Here is a 25935-nt window from a genome sequence, read left to right as displayed (position 1 = left end):
TTGCACAATTTTATTTCCTCCCATGAACAGACGCAACCAAACCAAATCTTCAATTTTCATATCATATTGTTATCTTTAGTGCTTTTGAAGTGTCAACTCTCTACCAAGTATTCATATCTGAAACTGATATAAGTTACACTAGTGAAGTTAACCATGGGTTTTATCCCCATTTTATGAATTTAAAAGAAAATAATTTCTAAATTAAATTCTGACAAATTTAGTTGTTATTTATTAAAACGGTAAAAAGCTAATAGTTTTCATAATAACCTGAATCTAATATGGAGGAATTAAGTCTCATTTTGAAAGATTGAAGTCAAATAACTAAGAGATAAAATAATTTATTAATGTTTGATGAATCATATATGTTATAAAATACTGGTTTTAAATATGCTACTCATAGGTAGCTAGCTTCGTGAAACAATACATCCATGACATTCCATGACAAGGTCACGATTATTTTATCATGGGTCTTGAATTATTGTCTAATTTGAAAGATACTTAAGATAATTTTAAGCCGAGAATTCTTGTAGTTTGTGAGCTATTTGATTCTTAGGTGTACTTGGCCGTGTGGTTAAGCTCGCTGAATTCAAATCACTATCCAACCTACCACCGCATTTTTACGAAAATTCGGTTGTTCTACACAGGTGGCGTCAACATGAAGTTGATTGTACCAATAAATTATACAGCGAATAAAACATATCATACTATTAAAAACAAATCCATTATGTGCAGTTATGTAAAGTTGGCCACGAAAAAACAACCATCAAAAGATCAGAGCAATAAATCTTTAGACATTTTGACAGACATTTTGTTTACTTGTAGCAAAACATATTGCAATAATTTAACTGAAACAATCTTTATAATCGTTTCTCTATGTGTCTGTAAAATCAAATAATATTTCGGATTACAAAACAAATATAAAAAACTAGAATATTATGACATTAATTTGACGCTTAATCAGTTAATAAGTAGACTTTGGATAGTCGTATGATTCAGGTTATTCAATATATGAGTGACACTTTTTGTCTGGCCAGAAAAAATATTAGAATGGTTTTATTCATGTACATTTACTCAGAAATCAGTCAATGTATGTTAAAACACAAGAGTGTATTAATTTGAATATTGAATAATTTGAAGTCAAAGTGGGACGTTCTAATTAGACTGCATATACCTTAAAGTTCACTTTTAAGAATAACATTTAGCTGTTAATCGTTAGGTTAGTTAAAACATTTTTTCTAAGATTATCGTTTCATGTTTCAATTTACAATATACACAAAGCATTTCAAATTTCTTAAAATCATTATTAGAATGACAGACAATAATGCTTGAAAGTATATTTTAAACAATTCTTTATCATAAATTTATTTCCTTGTCTCGCTTTTGAAATCAAACATAAGACATTTTGCCTGATTCAGTGTTATGATTTCAATTCTAGACAAATGAAACAGGAAATTAACTGAGCTATTATATGAAATAGACAAACTGTCGTACAAAAGGAATGTTGCGGTGTGATTATCAAAATTATACAAAATAAATTACAAAAGAAAATGACCAACTTACATGTTAAGGGTGTTGTGCTAGAAGTTATTCTTGTTTATCATAAGACTGCATTTATATTAAATGCTACTTTTACTATTGTTTTGCTTACATTAAAGCCCGGAATAACGCAAACCCTTACCAAATATTCTATCAAATTTATGTCAATTATGTAATAACTGTAATGACTACAAAAGCAATCTTTGAAATAAAAGTTGATAGGATTTTTGAAATATACCTTATCATCATAACTATATAAAAGCGTTTTCTTCCTTCCTTTCCTTGATACCAACCAGGTGAAAATGGCCTAAGATAATGTCAAAAATAGTTTTCTCCATGAAGTGTACTGTGTGTTATTTTTCTTTTTTTTAATAAGTACATGTAACGCTAATTTGATTCTTGTTACTCGAATGAAAACTTTTTTAATGTAAAAAATTATAAATGCTTTTCAACTAAACAACTGAATGAATTGAAATAATCTATCTAAGACATTTTGCTACACCCTTGTTAAAGTGAAATGGTCTATCATGGAAACTTTATATGATAAAAAAATAAGTCGATAGTATTGACATAACAACAAACCACGAACTAATAATATATAGTGGTTGATTGCATGAGATAAATAAATTAGTTATTACATACATGTATATTCATATGGGCAGATAAAAAAGTGTTCCAGAACAAAATATTATTATACATCTTATAAATGCTCTCAAAATGAATCATATCAACATTTTTTCAAAGAATATTACACATTACATATTTTTTTATAATATCCAAATGATACATTTTTGATGTTTTATATATCAATATTTGAAATAATTATGAAAAATGTGTCATTATATGCCAATCTATTTTAGGAATATTTCATTTTAAAATGCATTGCATTAATCTGAAGATATTTAATGTATATAGACATTCCCCAGTTCTCAAAAGAGAAAAAGAAAAACCCTCAGAGGCAAACGAAACAAAAGGTAAACTTTGTTTATCACTAAGTCGGCCTAATTAATCCAGGAAACAAAACATGAAACATCTAAAACACCTCCTAGCACATACCTTGTCCAATATATTATCCAATATTCAATAGCAAGAATACTGGAATCAATAATCTATACTAACAAAAAGTGTGACTCTGAGGGGAAGTATAGGGCAATTAGATTAAAATAATACATGTTTTAATGACTTTTATTAGTCATTTAAAATATTTAAGAATAAGAATTTATATTTGGCAAAATCGTTGTTCATTAAATGTTCACAAAAATTAATATCTTTAATATTAAGAAAAATCTATATTTGGTATTTGCTGGTTCAGCTTATTTTTTATCTGTTCTATTTAGTTTTAAAATTTTGAATGCGAAAAGGTAAAGGACCGTGTTTTAGTTATATAAGTGTTTCTGCATGTAACAATTCTATACCACAGTTTGGTGTTTCCCTGGCAACTTGCCAACATTTGTTGAAAATATCATCAAAACTTTAATTTAGTGAAAGGTTTGTTTTTCCCTCCTTTTTTTCAAAGAAAATTGTTTTATGTTTCTTTGTGCGCTCCGATAAATTAGAATATTTCTTTTAGTTTTCCTAATGACAAGTTGATAAATTGAATTTCAACATAAAATTCAGATTGTCAAATTATTGAAACCTTTGTGCACAGCTATCTATTGAAGCATCAATTTTATCATGCTCAGTTAAGATTAACACTCTGGTGATATATTGATAAACAAGGCTTGCTCACGTTGGTATATCGTCATTTGGAAATTAAACTCTGATTATCAAGACTTCTCAGTATACTGATTAAACTGTTTCGCATACATCCAATGTATGCAAAGTACGTAACCAACTCTTTTGCAAACAATATCATAATATGTTGATGTGTTTGGCTCCTGATGTGGCTCCTGAATGATCTAAGAAAGGGTTATCCTTCGGAAGCATTTATCGCAACAAAATTACATAAAAAATGCAGACTCGGTTTAATTCAGTCTGTACATGAAAGTAAAAGAAGCATTACAACATCCCACACGAACCTAAGCATCGGAGAAAGCTCATTGTCCTTGCTCGAAAAGTCAATTGATGTCCTGCTATGCATGTTTTTAGTCATGCCGAAATAATGTACTGTTGAACGAAGTCTTGACCGAAAAATGCTAGTTAAAATAATAACATGGGTATACTTTAAATGGGCTACTTTAAATAATAAATGGGTTTTGTTACGATTTGTGTGTATTTGTAAGTGCAAAAATAAATTGTGCATTACACCAGGTTCTTAAAAGTATTTAGAGAATAATAAGGTCCCATCGACCTTATTATTGTTCATAATAAAATTTGAAGCAATAAATCTTTACATTTTATTTGGTTCTCTCCAATACAGAACAAAATTGGTTGTTTTATTTCAATTTAAAATTAAGTTACCGATAATTGTCAAATGTTTAACACTAAGTAAGCCTATTATAGGATGACGTAACATGTTGTTCATTAAAGTTAGTTAATGGGAACAAATTCATGCGATACATGTTAGGAAACGTTGCATCAAAATAAGAATCACGCCATTTTCTAATTTCCAGTGATGTAAATTCAATTGATTTTTATTTCTTTCTAATAAACCGGAATGCTGAAGTGTGCATAATTTTCTACGTTAAATGTTTACGAATACAGATTCTTTTCAAGATGAATTAAACAGTACAAAATAAAATATAATGTTTGTTTTATGGTAGATTTTGAAAACACTGGCCACCTGAATGAGTTCTTTATTAAAATCAAATTTGTGTCCATATTTGTTTATATTCTATCGGGAAATGGTTTCATATTTTCATTGTTTATCTTATACTTTATTGAATTAACAACATATATATTGATATTGTAACGCAACATTGCCATGTTTCATTCATTCAAAAAAAAACAAAGTTAATTTGATTATGCTACTTATAAATCATTAACAGTAATGGCATTTATTTGAACAACTTTTGAAAACAATATGTAAAAGCGAAATATAATCAAGTCAACAAAACAAGATGCAAAGAAAAGGATAACGTAACATTATCATAGTATAAGTGACATTATTATATATGGCCAACCCCTTTAACTATGTATTATTTCATATATGGTATTTCTGTATATTTACACATGATTGAATATATAAGCAATAAAATTTGATCAAACTGAACTTTATGTCACAAAATCAAGTTTTCCTTTTCAATTTTAATGTCAATAATTTGACAATAGTTCTATAAAGGTATGGGAAAAGCTTTTGTTGCAAACATTTGATTATAATAAAAGTATTCTTCAATAATACAGAAACAATGTTCAAATTACAAAACCCTACAATCATGCATCAAGGCATTTTTTCCCATAAATCTTTCTCTTGGAAAAGTTTGCACAAAGAAGAGTAGTTTTAAAGTAAGATAACACAATGGCATGACAAAACTGACGTAATGGTAAAATAATTAAACCTCATCTATGTGTTCAAGGTCACTTGGCGACAGTACTTTGAAAGTTTGAATACAATCCCTTGATAAACTCAAGTAAAGATGAACATAAATATGCAAAGGACACAAGTTTTTTTTTAATATTTTAAGCAAAGCAATAAAAAGTAAATGATAGTTAATACGAACTTCTTTGTATCAAGGAGTTATTTATTTATAATTTTAAGAACAATTCTTCATTGATAATCTTTTACTTGGGGAATTTTCTTGGAAAAGATATAATATAAACGTTACTTTAAAAATTATGTATATTATAAATAAGAAAATTTATATTATGTTTTAATATACTTAATTTAGTCTCTTTACTCTAAAAGACAAAACAAATGAAATACAAGCATTAAGCGCAAATATCATATCACTTAACAGGTTTGATTTACTTCATGCTTTTATTTTATATATGTCATGTACCTGAGGACATTTGAGTGTTGTTTTCACTGGGTGTTTTTACTGACTGTTTAATTTACGAAAGATGACTGGTTAAAATCACATGAACGTATTTAATTTAGCAGTTTCTTGCAAATAATTTTAGCTCAACATACACTTTGTATAAGCTTCCAAGCAAAACAATTTTCATGGGAATAATAACTTTATATTTCATCTTTAGATGTCCTCTTACTTTTGCAGTTTAATGATTGTAGAACAAGATTGTATGTAATTGCGAACAGGGATTGCAGAAAACAAATCTAATCTGCATAATTAAAGATAATAAAACACCCAAAGAGAGAGCATGTGTTTTAACAAAATAATAGTTTAATTATACAAATAGAAATACGGGGTGTTATTGGTGTTGCTGAAATCACATTAGTTTGCTGCAAGAAATGTTGATGTTAACGCATCCGTTATATAAGACGAATCTGAACATCGTACTGATTTTATAAGGTACGAAATCCATGTCTTATTATGAAATACTAGTATGAGTATACGCACACATTAACTATTCCGGTAATATACTAATAATTAGAACTACAGCTATCAGTTTCAAAAGACTCGGCTTTTAACCCCCCCCCCCCACACACACACACCAAATATGAATCAGGTACATTTTAATAACTGTTTTTATGACATCCCTTTAAGTTATTAAGTACAAGAAGGTTTGTGCAAAGAAGAAATGTCCCAATTTTTTTAATGCACAAGACAAAATAACAAATTGGCTGGACAAAATGCCACAATTATCAAATACAAAATCATTGTGAACACTGTTACGTTCTAATAAAACTTTGAGCAAAACATATAAAACAAACTATTTGCGTATTTTGTATTAGACATATTGATAAAAAGAGTTTTCTTTTCCTACATTAAGGATCAATATTTATTACACAACCACGTATCTAATTACATTACTGATATAGGCGTCGTTATGTGGTATATTTAGGGGAAAATGAAGCGTGTTAAATAGCTTCTACTAAAAGCATGCTGCAAGTGAAAATATTATTCAAATGTGTAATTCGATGATTTAAATTAAGAATTATTTACCTCGTGGTAATCATTTTATTAAGCTTGTATCTCAAAATCATTAGAATGCCATTTTTCTGATTTTTATAGACTAGATTAAATCTTCAATTATAGGTGACTAATTAAAACACCTTAGTATATTTCATTTCGCATTTTCTATGGCAGACTGTACCAGCAACAGGCAAGTTGTTAAAATATCCAAGAAAACATATTCCAAAGGGAATGGTAAATTTTTTTCCTCTTCTGAATTGGATTTTTCACATGAAAATTATTGTGTAACAAGATTAATAAGATCACAAACAGTGTTTTCAAAAACAGAAATCTGCATAATTAAAGGTAAGAGGGAAATTGAAAGAAGGTATCAATTTCATTACCATTAAATACACACAAATATATTATGTTTATTCTTTGTTACTACAATATCTTAAATGGTTTGCGGCGCAAAAGATGTTAATGATAACGTATTTGTTTAATGTCAACTGAATTTAGGCACTTCTTCATGATTTAATAGGTACAATAAGTTACTTTTACTAAGTCTGTTGTTTTATTTCTATTTATAACCTAGGACGTTCTATTTATTCATAACCTTGTACGTTCAATTCATTAACTATTAAAAAGTGATATGCATTCGCTCTATTCGGTTGCTGTACTCAGGTTGCGCCCGTGCCTTAAGTAATGCATGAAAGGGCACATGAAATCTTCTTCTTGTAAATATGCTGGAAAGTATTAATTGGGATATGTTACCTGTTTTTAAACTTTGTCTTGTGACAACGTCTTTCCTGTGAAATGAAGGCTTCATGACCTTTGGTCCCCTTTAAAAATTCACTTTTGTTTAGTTCTGCCCATTGTTGTCTCGTTTAGGACACACGTTTTCTTTAACTTGGGGACCATACGCCGCGGCATGAAAGTGTCGTACACATCGCCGGATGTTTCACAATATATACACAATTTCACCATTTTTATGTGTAAATGTTAAATAATGCTCAAGCCGGTGCTATGGGCGTGGACGGTAGTTTGCATTTGAAAATACCGTCCATGAACAGGCTTAATCATACCAAGCCTGCAGCATTTTCAATTTTGTAGTTTTAAAATTGTCTTTGCTCTTTTTTTAAAACTAAACATCATAATCCAAACAAACATTGGGATAAATTCCAGACTTACATTTATTAATTTAGTGCATGATGCAACACTCAATAAGCAATATATAACCTTTAGAATTAGTTGTACCAATAAATTATAGTCATCGAGAATAACAAATATTATAAAAAGTAAATCCATTGTGTAAAGTTTGCCACGAAGAAAAGCTCTAACAAAAGAAGATGCAGAGCAATTGATTTCTAGTAGCATATATGACATGCATTTTCTTTACTTGTAACAAAACATATTGCAATAATTTTTACAATCGTTTCTCCATGTTTCTGTAAAATCAAATTATATTTCGAAATACAAAACAAAAATCATAATATGAGGGTATTTTTTCGTTTGAGTGTAATATGTGACTTTTTATCATGTTGAGTGAAAATGTATACCATATTTCACGAAAAACGAAAAAATAACATTTTTATTTAATTATATTATCAAAGAAAAATGGTTACGAAACCCCCTTGCCTGCTACGCAACTGCAATTGTAAAGCGCGCAGTAATATAGATACGTCTTGTTTTGCACGGGATATTTGGCGCTACATTGTAACATCACGTAAACAACTCTTTAAACGTCTGCACAGCGTTAATGACTGGATTAAAGATATTTGTGTTCGGATTTATTTTCTTAGTTAGACCATTTTCTATCATTCTAGATAGTTTTCAAAACAAAGCTCAACAAAAAGTTGTTTTGTATTTATCAGATCTTTCAAACAGAATGGCGAAAGAAGTCATTTAAAATAAATATGAGTTTTGATTCCGCCCACTTTCATATTTATATTTCATATTTCAAGCCTAAGATAATGTCAAAAATAGTTTTTTCCGTGAAGTGTACTGGGTATTATTTTTCATCTTTTTTTTAATATAAGTAACGCTAATTTCATTCTTGTTACTCGAATGAAAACTATTGCACATTTTTTGTTAATGTCCGAAACGTATTAATGCTTTTCAAATATTAAACAAAATGAATTGAAATAATCGATCTAAGAAATTTGGGTACACCTTTGTTAAAGTGTACTGGTCTATCAAGGAAGGCATTTTGCATCTATGATCAGTTATAATTACATATATGTATTTTGCATTTAATAAAGTGTTCTAGAACAAAATATTATTTTTCATTTGATAAATGATCAAAAGGAATCTTATCTATATTTTATTTCCAAAGAATATTATACATTACATATTTGATAAGCATATCCAAATAATACATTTCTGTTGTTTTATATATCAATATTTGAGATAACTATGGAAAAGGTGTCCATTATAGACCAAACCACTTTTAGAATATTTCATTTAAAAATGCATTGTATTAATCTGAAGATGTTTAATGTATATAAACATTCCCAAGTTCTCGAAAGAGAAAAAGAAAAACTCAGAGGCAAAAGAAACAAAAGGTAAACTTTGTTTATCGCTAAGTCGGCCTAACTAATCCAGGAAACAAAACAAGAAACACCTAAAACACCCCCTTAGCACATACCTTGTCCAATATATTATCCAATATTCAATAGCAAGAATATTGCAATCAATAATCTATACTGACAAAACTGTGACTCTGAAAGAACGTATAGAGCAATTAGATTAAAACAAAACATGTTTTAATGACTTCTATTAGTCATTTAAAATATTTAAATACAAGCATTAATATCTGGCACAATCGTTGTTCATAAAATGTTCACAACAATTTATATCTTAAATATTATCATGTGCAATATATTTGGTATTTGCTATTTCAGTTTGAATTAAATCTGTTGAATTTAATTATAAAATTTTAAATGCCAAAAGGTAAAGGGACCTTATTTTAGTTTGAAGAAGTGTTTATGCATGTAACAATTCTATACCACAGTTTGGTGTTTCCAATGCAACCTGCTAACATTTGTTGAAAAATCATCAAAATAGTAATTTAGTGACAGGTTTTTTCCGTTCATTTTTTTTCAAAGAAAATTGTTTAATGCTTCTTTTGCGTTCCGATAATTTAGATTTTTTTTAGTTTTCCTAAAGACAAGTTGATAATTTGAATTTCAACATAAAATTTAGATTGTCAAATTATTAAAACTTTCTGCACACATCAATTTTATCATGCTCAGTTAAGATTAATACTTTGGTGACATATTAATAAACTAGGATTGCTTTAGTTGCATTTCGGCATTTGAAAATTAGACTCTGATTATCAAGACTTCTCAATATACTGCGTAAATCCAATACAATGTACGTAACCAGTTCTTTTAAAAACAATATCATACTATCATTGCACATGAGGGATAAAGAAACAGTGCAACATCTCTTATGCACCCAAGCATCGGCGAAGCAAAGTCAATTGCTGTCCAGCTGTGTATGTGTTCAGTCATGCCGGAATAATATATTACCGTTGAACAGAGTCCTGAACAAGAAAGGCTAATTTACATAATAAGAAACAATTAATATGGTTTCAAGGGTATTGTTGCGATATGTGTGTATGTGTAAGTGCAGAAATGAATTGTGTATTACACAAGACTCTCAAACGTGTTTAGAGACATATTTTTAAGGCTACATCGATCTTATTATACTTAATAATAATATTTTGAAGCAATAGATCATTATTAGGTTATATCTGTAATTGTCTCACCAATTTTGAACAAGATCGGTCGATCTATTTCAATTTAAAATTAAGGAACCAATAATGTTCAAATGATTAACCCTGAGTAAGCCTATTATAGGATGACGTAACTTGTTGTTCATTAAAGTAAATTAATGGGAAAACAAAACATGTGATTCATTTTAGCAAACTTTGCATCAAAATGAGGATCACGCCATTTTCTAATTTCCAGTGATGCAAATTCAATTGTTTTTTATTTATTTTCTAGATCTATTAAACAGTACAAATAAAATGTTTGTTTTATGTAAGATTTTGAAAGCATTGGTAACTTGAATGAAATTTGAATTAAAATTTAAATCTTATTATTTGTTTATATTCTATCGGGAAATTGTCTGATAGTTTCTTAGTAATTGAATTCACAGCATACATTTTATATTGTAACGTAACATGGGCATATTTCATACGTTCAATAAAACCAAAGTCAATTTGTTTATGCTATATATAAATCATAAAATCATGAAGAACTCCGAAACAATATTTAAAAGTAAAATATAATCAAGTACCACAAAACAAAGAAAAAACAAATTATATAACAGGATCAAACTAAAAGTGACATTATAATATATGTCTTAACCCTTTTACTATGTTTATTTCAAAATCTGTTATTTTTGTATTTATTTACATGATTGTATATATCAACAATAATATTTGATCACACTAAACTTCATGTCACAAAGTCAAGGTTTCCTATTCAAAGCAATGATTTGACATTAGTTCTGGAAAGGCATGGGAAAAGCTTTTGTATAAACATTTGATTATAATAAAAGTATCTTTCAATAATACAAAAACAATATTCAAATTACAAAACCCTGCAATTATGCATCAGGGCATTCTTTCCCAAAAATCGTTCTCTTGGGTGAGTTTGAACAAAGAAGTGTTTTTTTAAATTAAGGTAACATAATGACATGACAAAACTGACGTAATAATAAAATAATTAAACCTTATCTATGTGTTCAAGGGTACTTGGCGACAGTACATTGAAAGTTTGAATACAATCCCTTGATAAACACTTGTCAAGTAAAGATGAACATAAATATGCAAAGGACACACGTTTTTATAATATTTTAAGCAAAGCAGTAAAAAGAAAATGATAGTTAACACAAACTTCTTTGTATCAAGTTTTTATCGTTTTATATTTTCTAAGAACAATTCTTCATTGATAATTTTTTACTTGAGGAATTTTCTTGGAAAGAAATTATATAAACGTTACATTTAAATTTATGTATATTATAGTTAAGAAATTTATATTATGTTCAAATATAGTTTACTTTATTTAGTCTCTTTGCTCTAAAAGACAAATCAAATTAAATACAAGCATTAAGTGCAAATATTATATTATATAACAGGATTGGTTTACTTCATGCTTTCATTTCATATATGCCTTACACCTGAAGACATTTGAATGTTGTTTTTACTGGGTCATTTCGTAGAATGTTTAATTTACGATAGGTGACTGGTTAAAACCACCCGAACGTATTTAATTTAACAATTTGTTGCAAATACTTTAAGTCCAACATACAAGATTTAGAAGTTTCCAAGCAAAACATAGAAATAATAACTTTTATGTCCTCTAACTTTTGCAGTTAAATGATTGTGTAACAAAATTGTACATAATCGCGAACAGGGACTGCAGAAAACAAAACTAATCTGCATAATTAAAGATAATAAAACACCCCAAGAGAGAGCATGTGTTTTAACACAATGATAGATTAATTATAAAAATAGAAATACGGGGTGTTATTGGTGTTGCTGAAATCACATTATTTTGCTGCAAGAAATGTTGATGTTAACGCATCCGTTATATAAGCCGAATCTGAACATCGGACAAATATTAAAAGGTACAATTTGTAAAGAAAATATGTCTAATTATGGAATATGAGTATGTGCACACATGCACTATTCCGATAATATATACTAATTCTGTAAAATCCGGTAAAGAATTCACAAAAGCTCAGCTTTTCCTCAATATGAATCAGGATAATTTAAAAACCGTTCTTTTGACATCCCTTTAAGTTAAATTAGATACAAAAAGGTTTGTGCAAAGAAGATGTGCCCAATTCTTTAATGCAAAAGACAAAATAACAAATTTGCAGGATAAATTGCCAGACTTATCAAAAACAAAATCATTGTGAACACGGTTACGTTCTAATGAAGCTTTCTGTGAAATATTTAAAAAAAACTATTCGCGTGTTTTGAATTAACATATTTTTCTTTTTCTACATTTAGGATCAATATGTGTTACACAATTGCGTATCTATTTATATTACTGATATAGACGTCGTTATGCATGGTATATTAAAGGTCCAATAGCTTTCACTAAATGCATGCTGCAAGAGAAAATATTATTCAAATGTGTAATTCGATAATTCGAATTAAGATTTATTTACTTCGTGGTATCCATTTTATTAAGATTGTATCTCAAAATCATTAGAATGCCTTTTTCTGATTTTTAAAGACTACATTAGATCTTCAATAGGTGACTGATTAAAAACACCTGAGTATATTTCGTTTCGCATTTTCTACGGCAGACTGTACCAGCAACAGGCAAGATGTTGAAATATCCTAGTAAACAAATTCCAATGGGAATGGTAAATTTTATTCCTCTTCTGAATTGGATTTTTCACAGGTAAAATTATTGTGTAACAAGATTAACAAAATCACAAACAGTGTTTTCAAAAACAGAAATCTGCATAATTAAAGCTAAGAGGAACTACCAAGATAGGTATCAGTTGAATTACCATCAATTTCACACGAATATGTTATTTCTTATCCTTTTTATATTTTTTCTTCATATGATCATGCAATAGATATTTAAGATAACGTATTTGTTAAATGATCCTTAATCTAGATGTCGCTGTCATAAATTGTTTTGTTGCAACACGGTGCAATGCTATTATCTAAAATTTGACGTACAAGGTTTTGGTCTAGACATACATTAAATTGAATATTAATCTCGAACAATGTTTCTACACCCGTCAAGTCATAAAAACAATAGTGAATCCCTTAAAAATGTATCGTCTAGTGTGTAAATCCATTAAGATGTTGACATTGTATACACGTGCATTTGAATAAATCAACATGACTATATGACTATACATGACTGAATATTTGTGTAAATGCATAATTCATTGTTTTGACTACAGAGATATATCAAGATCTTTAATTTTTCTTATATTTTTTACTTTTATTCTTAATGTTTTAGGGGACAATATCAGAATTATTACAGACAGAGTAATCATTTTGCACATTTCTGCACGCTTAATCATGATTAACTTTTAATGTTTTGCAGATAAAGCTGTGGCCAAAGAAGAGAAAATTGTATTAAGAGGTAGCATTATCATTTAATCTGTGACATAATACCGATCAGATTGAATCAAATCTTCTTCAATAAATAACATAATTTTTCAAAACTAATAAAGAAAGAGTGTGTAGAGAACTGCCGACTATTTCTTTATTTCTTGGCACGTCAAAGAATGATTTTAATATTTGAAAGTGAGCAAATTCTCGTGTTTAAAATTTTAATGTATTGAATCCCAGTGCATATTTTTTCACGTGATAAAGAAATATTCATTTCCTTTTAAGGCGTAAAATAAAAATTATGTAAGACCAATAAAAATGTGTTAAATAGTTCAATTGTTCATCGTGTAATCATATACATATACCATTCAACGGTAAATAAAATTAAAAGATGTCATAGAAGGAAAAAATAATTGAAAAACTTCTTGTAATATATAATATTAATGAACAAAGAACCATATTGAATATGTTTTGATTTTTTTACCTCTTGGTTTATGACAGTAATTAATTTATCAATTCATGCAAAGATTATGTTGTCGAAGTAATCCTTCAAAAGAATTATTATCATTTTGGAATTAGGTTAATTAATTACAGAATGTCATAAAACTTTCTGTTTCAAACAAATAATCATATTTGTTTTCCTTAGCTATTGAAACATTCTAACTCATTTCCGTTATATCAAATTTAGAAATAATTTACCCATTACACAGCTGCGACTGAATCTACCCAGCCAAAGAACAGACGATAGTTCATATCGTATGACCATAGTCTGATATATTCGCTCTACAGTCAGATCTTTTTTTTGTTTTGGATATGTTTTTCTTCAAAAATGTGAATAGCCTTGTCGAGAGATGACAGATAAAGAAGTTTATTTTAAAAATTCAGTTGGCTAGAAGGTCAGCAATCATGTTGTCGAAGAGACAAATTGAAAACGGTTTTTCCCTAACTACATTAACTTTGATTTATGTAAAAGAAACAAATTCATGAGTTTTAACCATCTTTTCATTCACATGTTCTTTTTTTTAGGGGAGCCGGGTCATTACACATGCAGTATTTCCAGACTCTTTCCTGTTAAAAGTTTTTTTTAAATGGACTATAAATTAATTGCCCGGTGGCCTATATAGAGCAAGCATGTAAAGATGAATTTAAGACAAGAGCTGATAGCAAGTTATCAACACCAAAACAGTAGATAAGGAAATAAATACATTTATGATATAAAATAATATAATTTCTATTTTACCGGATACATTACTGATATTGAAATGTCTAGTGTTTTATAGCTTATTTTCTATATAGTTTATACAAATTTATTTTAATTCGATTGTGTTGGAAGCTATAAGCTTATTGAAACACTCTCAACTCTGTTCCTGGAACAAACCAATACTACGCAAGGATTGTAAAGTCTCTTGTAGAAGGACACAACGGCTTGTTATATCATATTATGAGATGTTATATTTCCGATCTTTGAAGATCGATCAGCAAGACATTATTGCTGTATATGTGCTACTTTTACTTTTCGGCATTTTTCTAGTTGGGAAGTTCCAATATTCCTACTTGAATAATGTTGAATTACCCTTGCTTTTTAAAGGGAAAAACAAGGTTAGAATAAAAACTTGATTTAAGAAAACGAATACTATAAATAATAAATCTGCAAATTTTCTGCCGCCAAATGATAATATTAAACGAATGATAACGAAATTTAAATCGCTAAATCGCCGATTTCTACAAATCAGTAGGCGCGGCCATGTTTGTGTATTGGCCGTATAAAAACAGGTGCGCGTGATGTCATTTCCCCACATCTTCAGATTTATGATAAATCTAGTTGAATCGTAGCGAAATATTTACATAATTAAGTATTGACCAGACAATTTAATTTTCACAGGAGGTGAAGATGCGATTTTTTTATTGTTCAAAATACGTAACAATATCAAAAAATAAAAAATAAAAATAATAACAAAAAAATAAAGAAACAATTATAAATTAACGTCTACCGGTCGCACCACTTCAGGCCAGTGATGCCCGTTACTCCAAACAATGCTATGTTCATTAAAGACTCATCTTAATGTAATTAAACAATATTTCACAGAAATAATAAATACACATGTTATTATTTAACAAAGTTTCACAATCAAATAATAGTTACGTCCCTTGAATGAAAAGTTTGTTGACATTTTGCGGAGTTAAAAAGTTGTATTTAAACAGTGTTTTGTGAACATTTATGGACAATTTTCGTTGTGAGTGATCGGGAAGGATATTTTGATAGGATTCTGTGATTTGGAGGTGACTGACTTTATTTTTGGGAACTCTATTGATAAACTTTGTAGATTCATGTAGTATTGACGATCTATTTTTAGTAACACTACCTGTACTTTACTATTGTATCGATAACCGGTCAATCAGCTATAGTGTAAACCTCCGATTACCTGGATTTTCGTCACGCTTGAATAGAGCGCACTCGCACTATTACTGACTGGATAGACAGAGTCGTTATTAAGTGTTCGCTATGGAGAAATCGAGCGTTAAATCGAGCGATGCCCAGGAATACGTTGATTCAGTGATGTTATCACAACGTATAGAACGTATTGCCACACCAGTACAAAGTGGCAGAAAACGTAATGCTTCTGAACCGCTTGATTCGACAGTAAAAAAGGCTCGGACGCTATCCACTGCAAGACGAACCCTCTACAATGAAGGACCCACCCCAGCTCCAAGAAACATTGTTGTAGCTCATGCGGATGTACATGCAAATGGTAACCCGTCGGTAGAGCACTTGATCAACAAACTGTCGGCGGATATGCACATGCTTTTCGGCTCTATCACAGAACGCATGGATAAACTTGAAAGTGGTATTGAGCAGAAAATAGCTAATAAAGTGTCCCAAATTCTGGACAAAAGAGTGAATACTGAACTTAACCGTATCCGTAAAGATGTCGACGATAAATTATTGTCTATGAAAGATTCACTCCGTGACGAGATAACCGAGGAATTGGATGTCATTAAGGCTAGAATAGACAGCTTGCCAGTAAGAGACGTGCAGAGTCAGCAAAGGTCTACAGCGGATGACAGGTCTCTAAACGTGGTTATTCGTGGACTCTCGGAGACTCAAGGAGAAGATACGAGGGCAAAAGTTAGCAAACTCATCCGTGATGGGCTAAAAATAAGAGACATATCTTGTTCTGCGGCATCCCGGAAGAAATCATCCGTAGAATCAAAGCCGGGAGTTATTATAGCCCAATTCAGCACACATGAAGATAAACGAAAGGTTATGTCTGCAAAGCGTGACTTGAGAAAAAATCAACAATATGAGCATGTTTATATTAACCACGATCTATCTTCAGCAGACAGGTTGATGTCCAGCAACTTCCGGACTATTATTAATGCACTCCACAAAAGTGACTTATCAGTGAAAGGTTCTCGTGTGGTGCGCACTAATAATAGAGAAAGCGCGAACTCTACTGGTTTTCAGAACCGTGACAGTCAGCGTTCTAACAGTCGTGATTGTGACTCTCGTGATCATCACGATAACAGTGATCGGTATAGTGCGCGACCAGGAGGGGATCACAGCGGATGGTCGAAATCGGCACCAAGAAGTAACGGGCGCGGAAGGAATGGTGGTTACCGTGGCCAAAATCGCCGTGGGTCCTACTAGGTGAAATGCGGGTTTTGGAATGTGCGCGGATGGAGTATGGACAGTGACTGTGATAATTATATTTTACGTGAATCTTGCCTTTTAAAATGTGACCTTGATATTTTAGGAATTGCAGAAACTCATCTTTTACATGATAATGTTTTACAAGTAGAAGGTTATAAATGGTTTGGTTTAAACCGTACAATAATACACAAGCGTGCCAAGTTAGGATCCGGGGGTATTGGATTTTTAGTTAAAAACCAATTGTTTAATGTTTTTGATATTAGTATTGTGCAAAATTCATTTGAGGGCATTTTGTGGTTAAAATTGGTACATAAAATTACTAAAGATGCGATATTTCCATGTGTATGTTATTTACCTCCAGAGAATTCTTCTCGTTATTTTGACGTACATGCATTTTATGATAATATTTTAGCAGATATATATAGATTTCAAAATGAAGGTGTGGTGTATGTTTGCGGAGATTTTAACAGCAGATGTGGAGATTTAGAAGATTTCATTTGTGGAGTAGATAGTTTACCGCCCCGTGATGTCATAGATTTTGTAAAAAATTCGTATGGGGAACTTTTTATTGATTTTCTGATTAATACAAATATGTGTATGCTTAATGGAAGGAACTGTATTAAAAATGATTTTACGTCTATTTCTGTTAAAGGTACAGCTGTAGTCGATTATTGTGTCACGTCTCACGAAAATTTAAAATTGTTTAAAGATTTTTGTATTGTACGTGTTTCAGATTTGATAAATAGTATTGATTATGTGAACACTACAATGCCAGCTAGTATCCCAGACCATTCGTTACTTATGTGGAATATTAACTACGAGACAAATGTCAATATAAGTAAAAGTAATACTATTTCGATAGATGCCAGTAGTTCTTTTGATAAGTTTGAATTACGTAATATACCTAATGATTTTTTAAATAGTCATGATACTACAGAACAAATAAACACTGTTATAGAAAAGTTAGAATCAGGTATTAACACCCAGACTGATATTGATAATATATATTTGGATTGGTGTAATATTGTTAAAGATAACATGTATAGTAAATTATCATATAAAACGGTAAATATTAGTAGCTCTCATAGAAAGCGAAGAGCTGGTAAGCCATGGTGGTCTGATAAGTTATCAGATCTTTGGAATATTATGTGTCATAATGAACGCAAATGGCTTGATTGTAAGAATAGAAGTGATAAGCTACATCTTAAATCTGTGTATATTTCTAGTAGAAAAATTTTTGATCATGAGGTTCAGCGTTGCAAACGTATTTATTGGTATTCTATGCAGAATGACTTGTTAAACGATTGTAAAGTTGACAGTAATCAGTTTTGGAAATCAATAGGAAAAATTGGGATAGGCTATTCGAAAAATAAACAAATACCAATGGAAGTACGTTTGGATAACGGTGATATATCGTCTACTGTCACAGATGTACTCCAAAAATGGAAAACGGATTATAGTTCTCTCTTTAAAGAGTATGATGCACCTCCTCTTTTAGATTTTTTGCAAGACCCTGATTCTTCTGATAATGTTTCTTTTAATGAACGAATATCAATTTTTGAGGTTAAAAAGGCCATTTCTAGTGCGAAAATAGGAAAAGCTTGTGGGGCTGATAATATCCCGACCGAGGTTTTGAAAAATGATACGACAGTGTATTTTCTTCATGTATTATTTAATGTTATTTTTGACAGCGGAGTTGTTCCTGGTATATGGGAAAAGTGTATTATTAACCCAATTCCAAAGTCTTCTTCTGCGGACCATAGAGATCCTCTTTCATATAGAGGTATATCTTTAGCTCCTGCAGTATACAAATTATATTGTTCGGTTCTTAATGATCGTCTTAGTACCTGGGCTGAAGAAAATGAAAAACTGGTAGACGAGCAAAATGGGTTTAGAAAGAAACGCACAACTATTGATCAAATTTCTTCATTGAGTAATCTAATAGATACTAGGAAAAAGCTAAAGCAATCAACATTTTGTGCATTTATCGACTTTAGAAAAGCTTATGACAATATTAATAGAAATAAGTTATGGAAAAAACTTCATGATAGTGGTATATCAGGGAAAATTGTTAACAGCCGTAAGATCACTATATTCTAATGTCTCGTCATGTGTTCGTGTAAATTCTTATAAAACTGACTGGTTCAGTGTACATTCTGGCTTAAGACAAGGCTGCACCCTGTCCCCTCTGCTGTTCAATCTGTACATTAATGACCTTGCTGTGTATCTTAAGTCTTTGAATATTGGTGTGTCTATAGAAAGTGAAATTATAAGCATTTTGTTATATGCAGATGATATTGTTCTGTTAGCTGAAAATAAACATGATTTGCAAGTTTTGCTAAATGCTTTGGGTGAATGGTGCAATGTTAACGATATGCAAATTAATTGTACAAAAAGTAATATTGTTCACTTTAGACCACCCTATGTACAAAAGGTTGATTTTGTTTTCAAATGTGGTAATGAAAGTCTTGATATTGTTGATAGATATACATACTTGGGTATAGTTTTGACCGAACACCTCGATTTTAATGTAACAGCCAGGACAATTGCTCAAAGTGCAAGCCGTGCATTGGGTTTGGTAATTGCCAAATGTAAATTAATAGGTGGAGTACCTTTTAATGTATTTACTAAGTTATACGACTCTTTAGTTTGGCCTGTAATAAGTTACGGTGCAGCAGTGTGGGGCTGTCGATCTTTCTCCTGTATAAATGCTGTTCAGAATAGAGCAATGAGGTATTTCCTAGGCGTCGGCAAATATACACCTAATGCTGCTTTAGCAGGAGAAATGGCTTGGCAGCCACCCGTTGTTCGCCAATGGAAAACTATAGCTTCTTATTGGGCCTGTATTTGTAACACCCGTTCTACTCGTATTAATAAGCGAATTGCAGTTTGGGCAAGTGTTAAAGCTGGTACATCATGTAAAAACTGGTTCTTTTCTGTGAAGAAGCAAATAAATGATTGTAATTTAGTCAACTGTTCTGATGTAAATGTAAATGTTTCTAAAGCCTACATTGTTGAAGGTATACAATCATATATGACAAACAAGTTTATTGCTGAATGGCTTGAAACTATCAATAGGACCACGAGTGTGTCTGGTAGAGGTGGTAACAAGCTTAGAAATTATTGTACATATAAGTCAGAATTTACCACAGAGCACTATTGTAATATGATTATGCCTCCCCAGCATCGCTCAGCATACTGTAAATTTCGTTGTGGGGTAGCGCCTATTCGAATTGAAACTGGGAGATTCGAAAATTTAAATATAGAAAATAGAACATGTCCGTTTTGTCAAGCAATTGAAACTGAAAGTCATGTTATTTTCGATTGCCCTTTGTACAATGACCTTAGAATTTCTTTGCTAAGTACAATTTTGTCAATAGAACCAAACTTCTACAATATGCAGGATATTGATAAGCTGAAACTTGTATTTTCAAATCATTCACTTATTAGAATTTGTGCCAAAACCTGTAATGATATTTTAAGTAGGAGACAATTTTATCTGTGTAAATAATGTAATTTCTTTTTATGTGATATCTATATCTTTTAACTTCTCCTAGGAAGTAGATGCTAATCTGTTCATCCACGATCTGATCGGGGTGATACCTGATTCTTTAACACATTTTTTTTGAACTGCGCAATAGTGCCTTTTTTCCACATTCAGTTTTTTATCGTCGTGTATTTTAATGATTTTTTATTTAACGATTAGCGTCTGCTTCTTAGCTTTAACGATATAAGCATGCATTTAGTATATATAGCAGTAATTACGTAAGTCTTTTTATTCGTTGAATTGTTACTAAAGTCTCTTATAACTCAATATATGAGTGGCAATGTACTTTTTAAATCATGTTATATGTGTTCTATGTATATTGTTGTATGTATGTACATTGATGAGACTAAAATAAAGATTGAATATAATAATGCAATTAAATAAAAAAACGCACCAACGAATAATTGGCTGTTAATTATTGAACGGCGATAATTATCATTATTATTAAAATCCTACTAAAACGTGTTCTTAATAGTACATGTAATCAAATTTTTGCAGTTTGATTCTGACTTTCAAATTAAAAGGTGTGAACATATGTTAGTAGTGATGCACACATTTCAAAAATATAAGCAACTCTTTTGAAAAGTAAATTGTTTACATGTCTGTCAACGTATGATGCTTCGTGGTATTTATTTACATCGTAATCGTAGCCTAATATTAACTGCATGCAAAACAATTTTATTGGCTGCTCAAAAATCTCATTTGCATAATTTATTCACACAATTGCTGGCTCTTACTACTTATGACTAATACTGTGTATTATCCATTTTAATTGTTCCTAATTTGCACCAAATGTTCCTGTCACACTGTGTACTAACGGTTTTTATTGCTCCTTGTATGCCTCTTTGCCGACAGACCTTTTGATCATGCACAATGTTGTCCTGATTGGTTAATCACCCTTGTCAAATATTCTAATGACGAAATATACATATTTTTGTACGCTTCATCAGTGAACTGAATGACATTAGGGGAGTCAAGTTATACTGTAAATTACAGCATTTCATACAATAGCAACACATTTTTTCAGTTACCAATAATCAGTTTTAATATTAAGTAGATTTATGTTTTTTGTTTTATTGGATTAAATTTACGGTAGTAGAAATGCGTATCTGTGTGGTAAGTAGATAACGTGGAAAAAAGCTATAGGGAACTGGAAAAACCCGAGAATATGCGTAATAATAGGGGAATTATGCCCAATGGGCAACCTGTTGCTGTTGGTACCAGTTTTGACTGGGTGCCTAATTGACCGAACGGGCAGTTTTGTTTTCATACGATATTAGTCTAGCTGCCGATTTTCCTGCGCGATTTTATTTTTAGCGTCAATGTCGGAAAATTGCGTCCTCAGGATATATCTGCATATTGGATTAAGTTGATATTTACCGCTGAGAAAAAGATACATGACCGGCGATGTACCCTATTCAGACAGCTTGTCTAGCGAAAATTAAGTACCAAATAAAAGGATATATCGTCAATTTGAAGAAGTTTCTCAAAGTACCCAAATTAAATTGATGTTATCTTTGAAAACTAAGCAGTCATTGCTTAAATCATGTGGTGGGATCATCAGCAAGCTTGAAAATCGGACAAAATTAATGATAATTAATGCCGCGGCGTCTTCAATTTATTAATTAAAGCAATTCAATTCCATATGATGTTTTCATAAATAATAAATAATGTACGCAATAAGATTAATTAAGTTCTTAGTCAAGATATATTTCAGTTGTACCAGCGTGTACACCTTTACCGGAAGTGGGTATAACACGTCACAATCTCGGTCTCGTCTGTCTCGCGAGAATGACAGAACGCCAAAATGGCGGCGCCCATGAACTTATTTCTCAAGTAAAAAATAGTGTCTTAAAACACGAATTTCTCACTTAAAGGGTTGATGTCAACAAAAAAACTGCCATGGTACCTCTTTTTTAATGATGAATATTTATATTAGACAGACATCAATCCATCCATTCCTATTCCTTTAAGTTTGTCTTTTGACGTCTCATCTGTGATATGCAGACTTCATAATCTCTTATTCCCTTTCAAAATTCAATTTGGTTTAATTCCATCCAATGTTTTCTCGTTTAGGGCACACAATTTCCTTTACTTTGGGATCATACGCCGCTTTTTATGGAATGGAAGTGTCATATTGAAGGTTGCATAATGACCGCCGTATGAACACATCTGCTGATGTTTCTTTATTCGATATTGCACCATTTTCATGTTTAAACGTTGAATTCTGCTTAAGCCGGTGCTAGAAGGGAGTGGGGCATGGACGGTAACTTGACAGTACCGTCGGGTTTGAAACAGGAAAAACAAGAATCCCTAAAGAAAGCCCAAAACTGCAAAATTGAAAATGTATTTTATGTTGATTTTGACTTGCGGCTGGGTTCTGTTGTTCCCTAATAACGAAAGTTTACCTTGTATTTTACCACTGTTGTAACTCTCACTTCAAACAGATGAAAATATCGATATGTAATGGATGTTCATAATCAATAAAATACATAAGTTAATAGTTTACACAGTGATATTATGGTCATTTTACTTTAAACTGTTCTGTTATACAATGTTTTTTTTCTTTATGAGAAGCATTCGCTGAATAAAATTAATTTCAGAATTGTTCCGCTTAATATTAATCATATCATACTGAAATGTTATATGAAAAGGAAGTTTTACTTGTTAAAAAGAATATTACAAATATACATGTGATATTGTAAAGTACGACCGACCTTATAAGCAAACCAAGGAATTATATATGTTAAGTTTTATTACTACCTTGACCTATTTGTATATAAAGTACAGAAGAAAATATGTTAAGGAAATGGTTTTCCTGACTCCTTTTTTATTTAAACGATTTATCTAAATTATATCATTTTTGTGTCGCCTCTACGAAGTAGTGGCGACATATAGGGATCACTTCTCCGTCGTCTGTCTGTCCGTCTGTCTGTCTGTCTGTCCGTCTGTCCGTCCATCCGTCACAAAACTTGTCCGGTCTACTGCTCATAAACTACTGGTGCAATTTCATCCAAACTTTACAGGAATGATCAGTACCAAGTCTAGTTGTGCATATTGTCAGCATTTTCCGGTTCAATGATTTTTGTCAGAGTTATGGCCCTTTAATAATTTTTAATTTTAAAGTTTGTCCGGACTACTTCTCTTATACCACTAATGCAATTTCAATGAAACTTTACAGGATTGATCTGTAGCTCAAGTCCTTGCGCATATTGCACGGGTTTTCCGTTTGAATGATTTTGGCCGAGTTATGGCCTTTGATAAAAAGGTTTCTTTTCTGTGTGTGTGCCAGATACACAAAAGCTTGTCCGGACTACTCCTCATAAACTACTGGTGCAATTTCATCCAAACTTTACACGAATGAACAGTACCAAGTCTAGTTGTGCATATTGTCAGCATTTTCCGGTTCAATGATTTTTGTTTGAGTTATGGCCCTTTAAAAATTTTTATTTTTAAAGTTTGTCCAGACTACTTCTCTTATACCACTTATGCAATTTCAATGAAACTTTACAGGATTGATCTGTAGCTCAAGTCCTTGCGCATATTGCACAGGTTTTTCCGGTTTAATGATTTTTGGCAGAGTTATGGCCCTTTGATAAAAAAGGTGTTTTTTTCTGTGTGTTTGCCAGATACGCAAAAGCTTGTCCGGACTACTCCTCATAAAACTACTGTGCAATTGTATCCAAACTTTACAGGAATGATCAGTACAAAGTTGTTAGTCTAGTTGTGCACTGTCCGTCTGTCTGTCCGTCTGTCACAAAATTTGTCCCAACATGAAATTGGCCATCATGAGGCGACACATGTGATTACTGATCGCTCTTGTGTAAATTATTGGCGACGTTATTCTTGACATATAGTGGTTAACTATTACAATTATTGCCGTTTACAATAAATTTATTGTAATCAGTAATACCTCAATTTTCATTGTAAAAAAGGCAATAAATGTTTGAACTTGAGGAATGAAACGAGGATATATTTAGTAAAATTTGGATTTGAGTTTTTTTTTACTTTTTTAATCTCGGAAAAATGAACACGAGGCTGAATTGTTAAGAGCTTGTCAAATATTTGTTATAGTGGAAAATTACTTGAGTCCGAAACGGCGGCGGTTTAAAAGGTGTGGATAACACAACCTATTATTTTTATACTTAAAAAATGAGCACAATATTTATCTATAAAATTGGAATAAAAGTTTTTTTAAAAAGACCATTAATGCTACATTAGAATTGTTCTTTTTTATTAAATATTAATCTTCTTGCGCACGATTATCTTGAACATGTTCTTCTTTAATTATTATATAAGTGTCAGCAGGCCATTGAATATTATAATATATAATATATATAATATATAATAACGACAACGGTTCGACAAAAATGTACATTGACCACACTATTTTTTTCCAACCGCTACAATTTTGCAATGTGTAACCTTGAGAAATATTTTGCAAAAACGCGTTCAAACATTTTCAGTAGATTTTACATGAAATTTTGTGATAAAAACCAATATCAATTATAATAAAACAATTTAAACTGTTATTATGTTCTAGGAAAGTACAGTGTATATTATACGAAATAACACAAAGTACTCCGGACCTCGTGACCTCCCAAACAGACGTTAACTTTGAATAGACCTAAGTGTTTGACCCTCAGTGTGTTGAATTATTAAGATAAATGTTGTTTGTACATGAGTATTTTGAGAATTCGTACTATTATAGATAACAAGGCGACATATAAATATACTTTAAGGCTTTTATTTATTTATCTTACAAATAACATGTACTATTTCACAATTGATATACAGTATATGAATGTGTACAGAATTCGTATGTCGGATTGATAGATAATAAATATGAGAATATACGTATTTTATAACATGTTTTGTTGACAGATAAGTGGAAAGCTGTTATGTATAAAAGTCCATTTTATAGACAGTAAGCAGACTGGAGAGTTGCACTGTCTATGTAGAACTGTTAAACATCACACAAAATCTCTCCATTTTCTTTTCTTACAATACCACAAGTGCTGTAATATTGTGAAATATAATATGAGTAAAATAACGACATTCGAGTGGATGTTACAAATGTGATAAGACAAACAAAATAAACTATTTCATTGTACAAAGACATTGAAAACAATGCGTAATTACATTTTGTCATATATTATTATATAAGGTTTTTGAAGCTAGTTGTGTACTGCTATTGCATTATAACGAA

At 30.9% G+C, this 25935-nt stretch overlaps 1 protein-coding gene across 1 annotated transcript; it reads left to right on the top strand.

Annotated features, from left to right (window-relative positions):
• Positions 1 to 17947: 17947 nt before the first annotated feature.
• Positions 17948 to 19279, top strand: LOC132726550 (uncharacterized). The gene has a single exon (XM_060711882.1). The coding sequence runs from the start codon at positions 17948 to 17950 to the stop codon at positions 19277 to 19279; it is 1332 nt and encodes a 443-aa protein (XP_060567865.1).
• The last annotated feature ends 6656 nt before the right edge of the window (positions 19280 to 25935 follow it).

This window comes from Ruditapes philippinarum, unplaced genomic scaffold (assembly GCF_026571515.1).
Source record: "Ruditapes philippinarum isolate M1 unplaced genomic scaffold, ASM2657151v2 ctg9921_1_1_1_1, whole genome shotgun sequence".
NCBI lineage: Eukaryota > Metazoa > Mollusca > Bivalvia > Venerida > Veneridae > Ruditapes > Ruditapes philippinarum.
This window is presented reverse-complemented; position numbering and strand designations above follow the sequence as displayed.

Excerpts from the sequence above, each read along its gene's own strand:
- LOC132726550 (XM_060711882.1), top strand. The coding sequence starts at position 17,948 with ATGCCAGCTAGTATCCCAGACCATTCGTTACTTATGTGGAATATTAAC.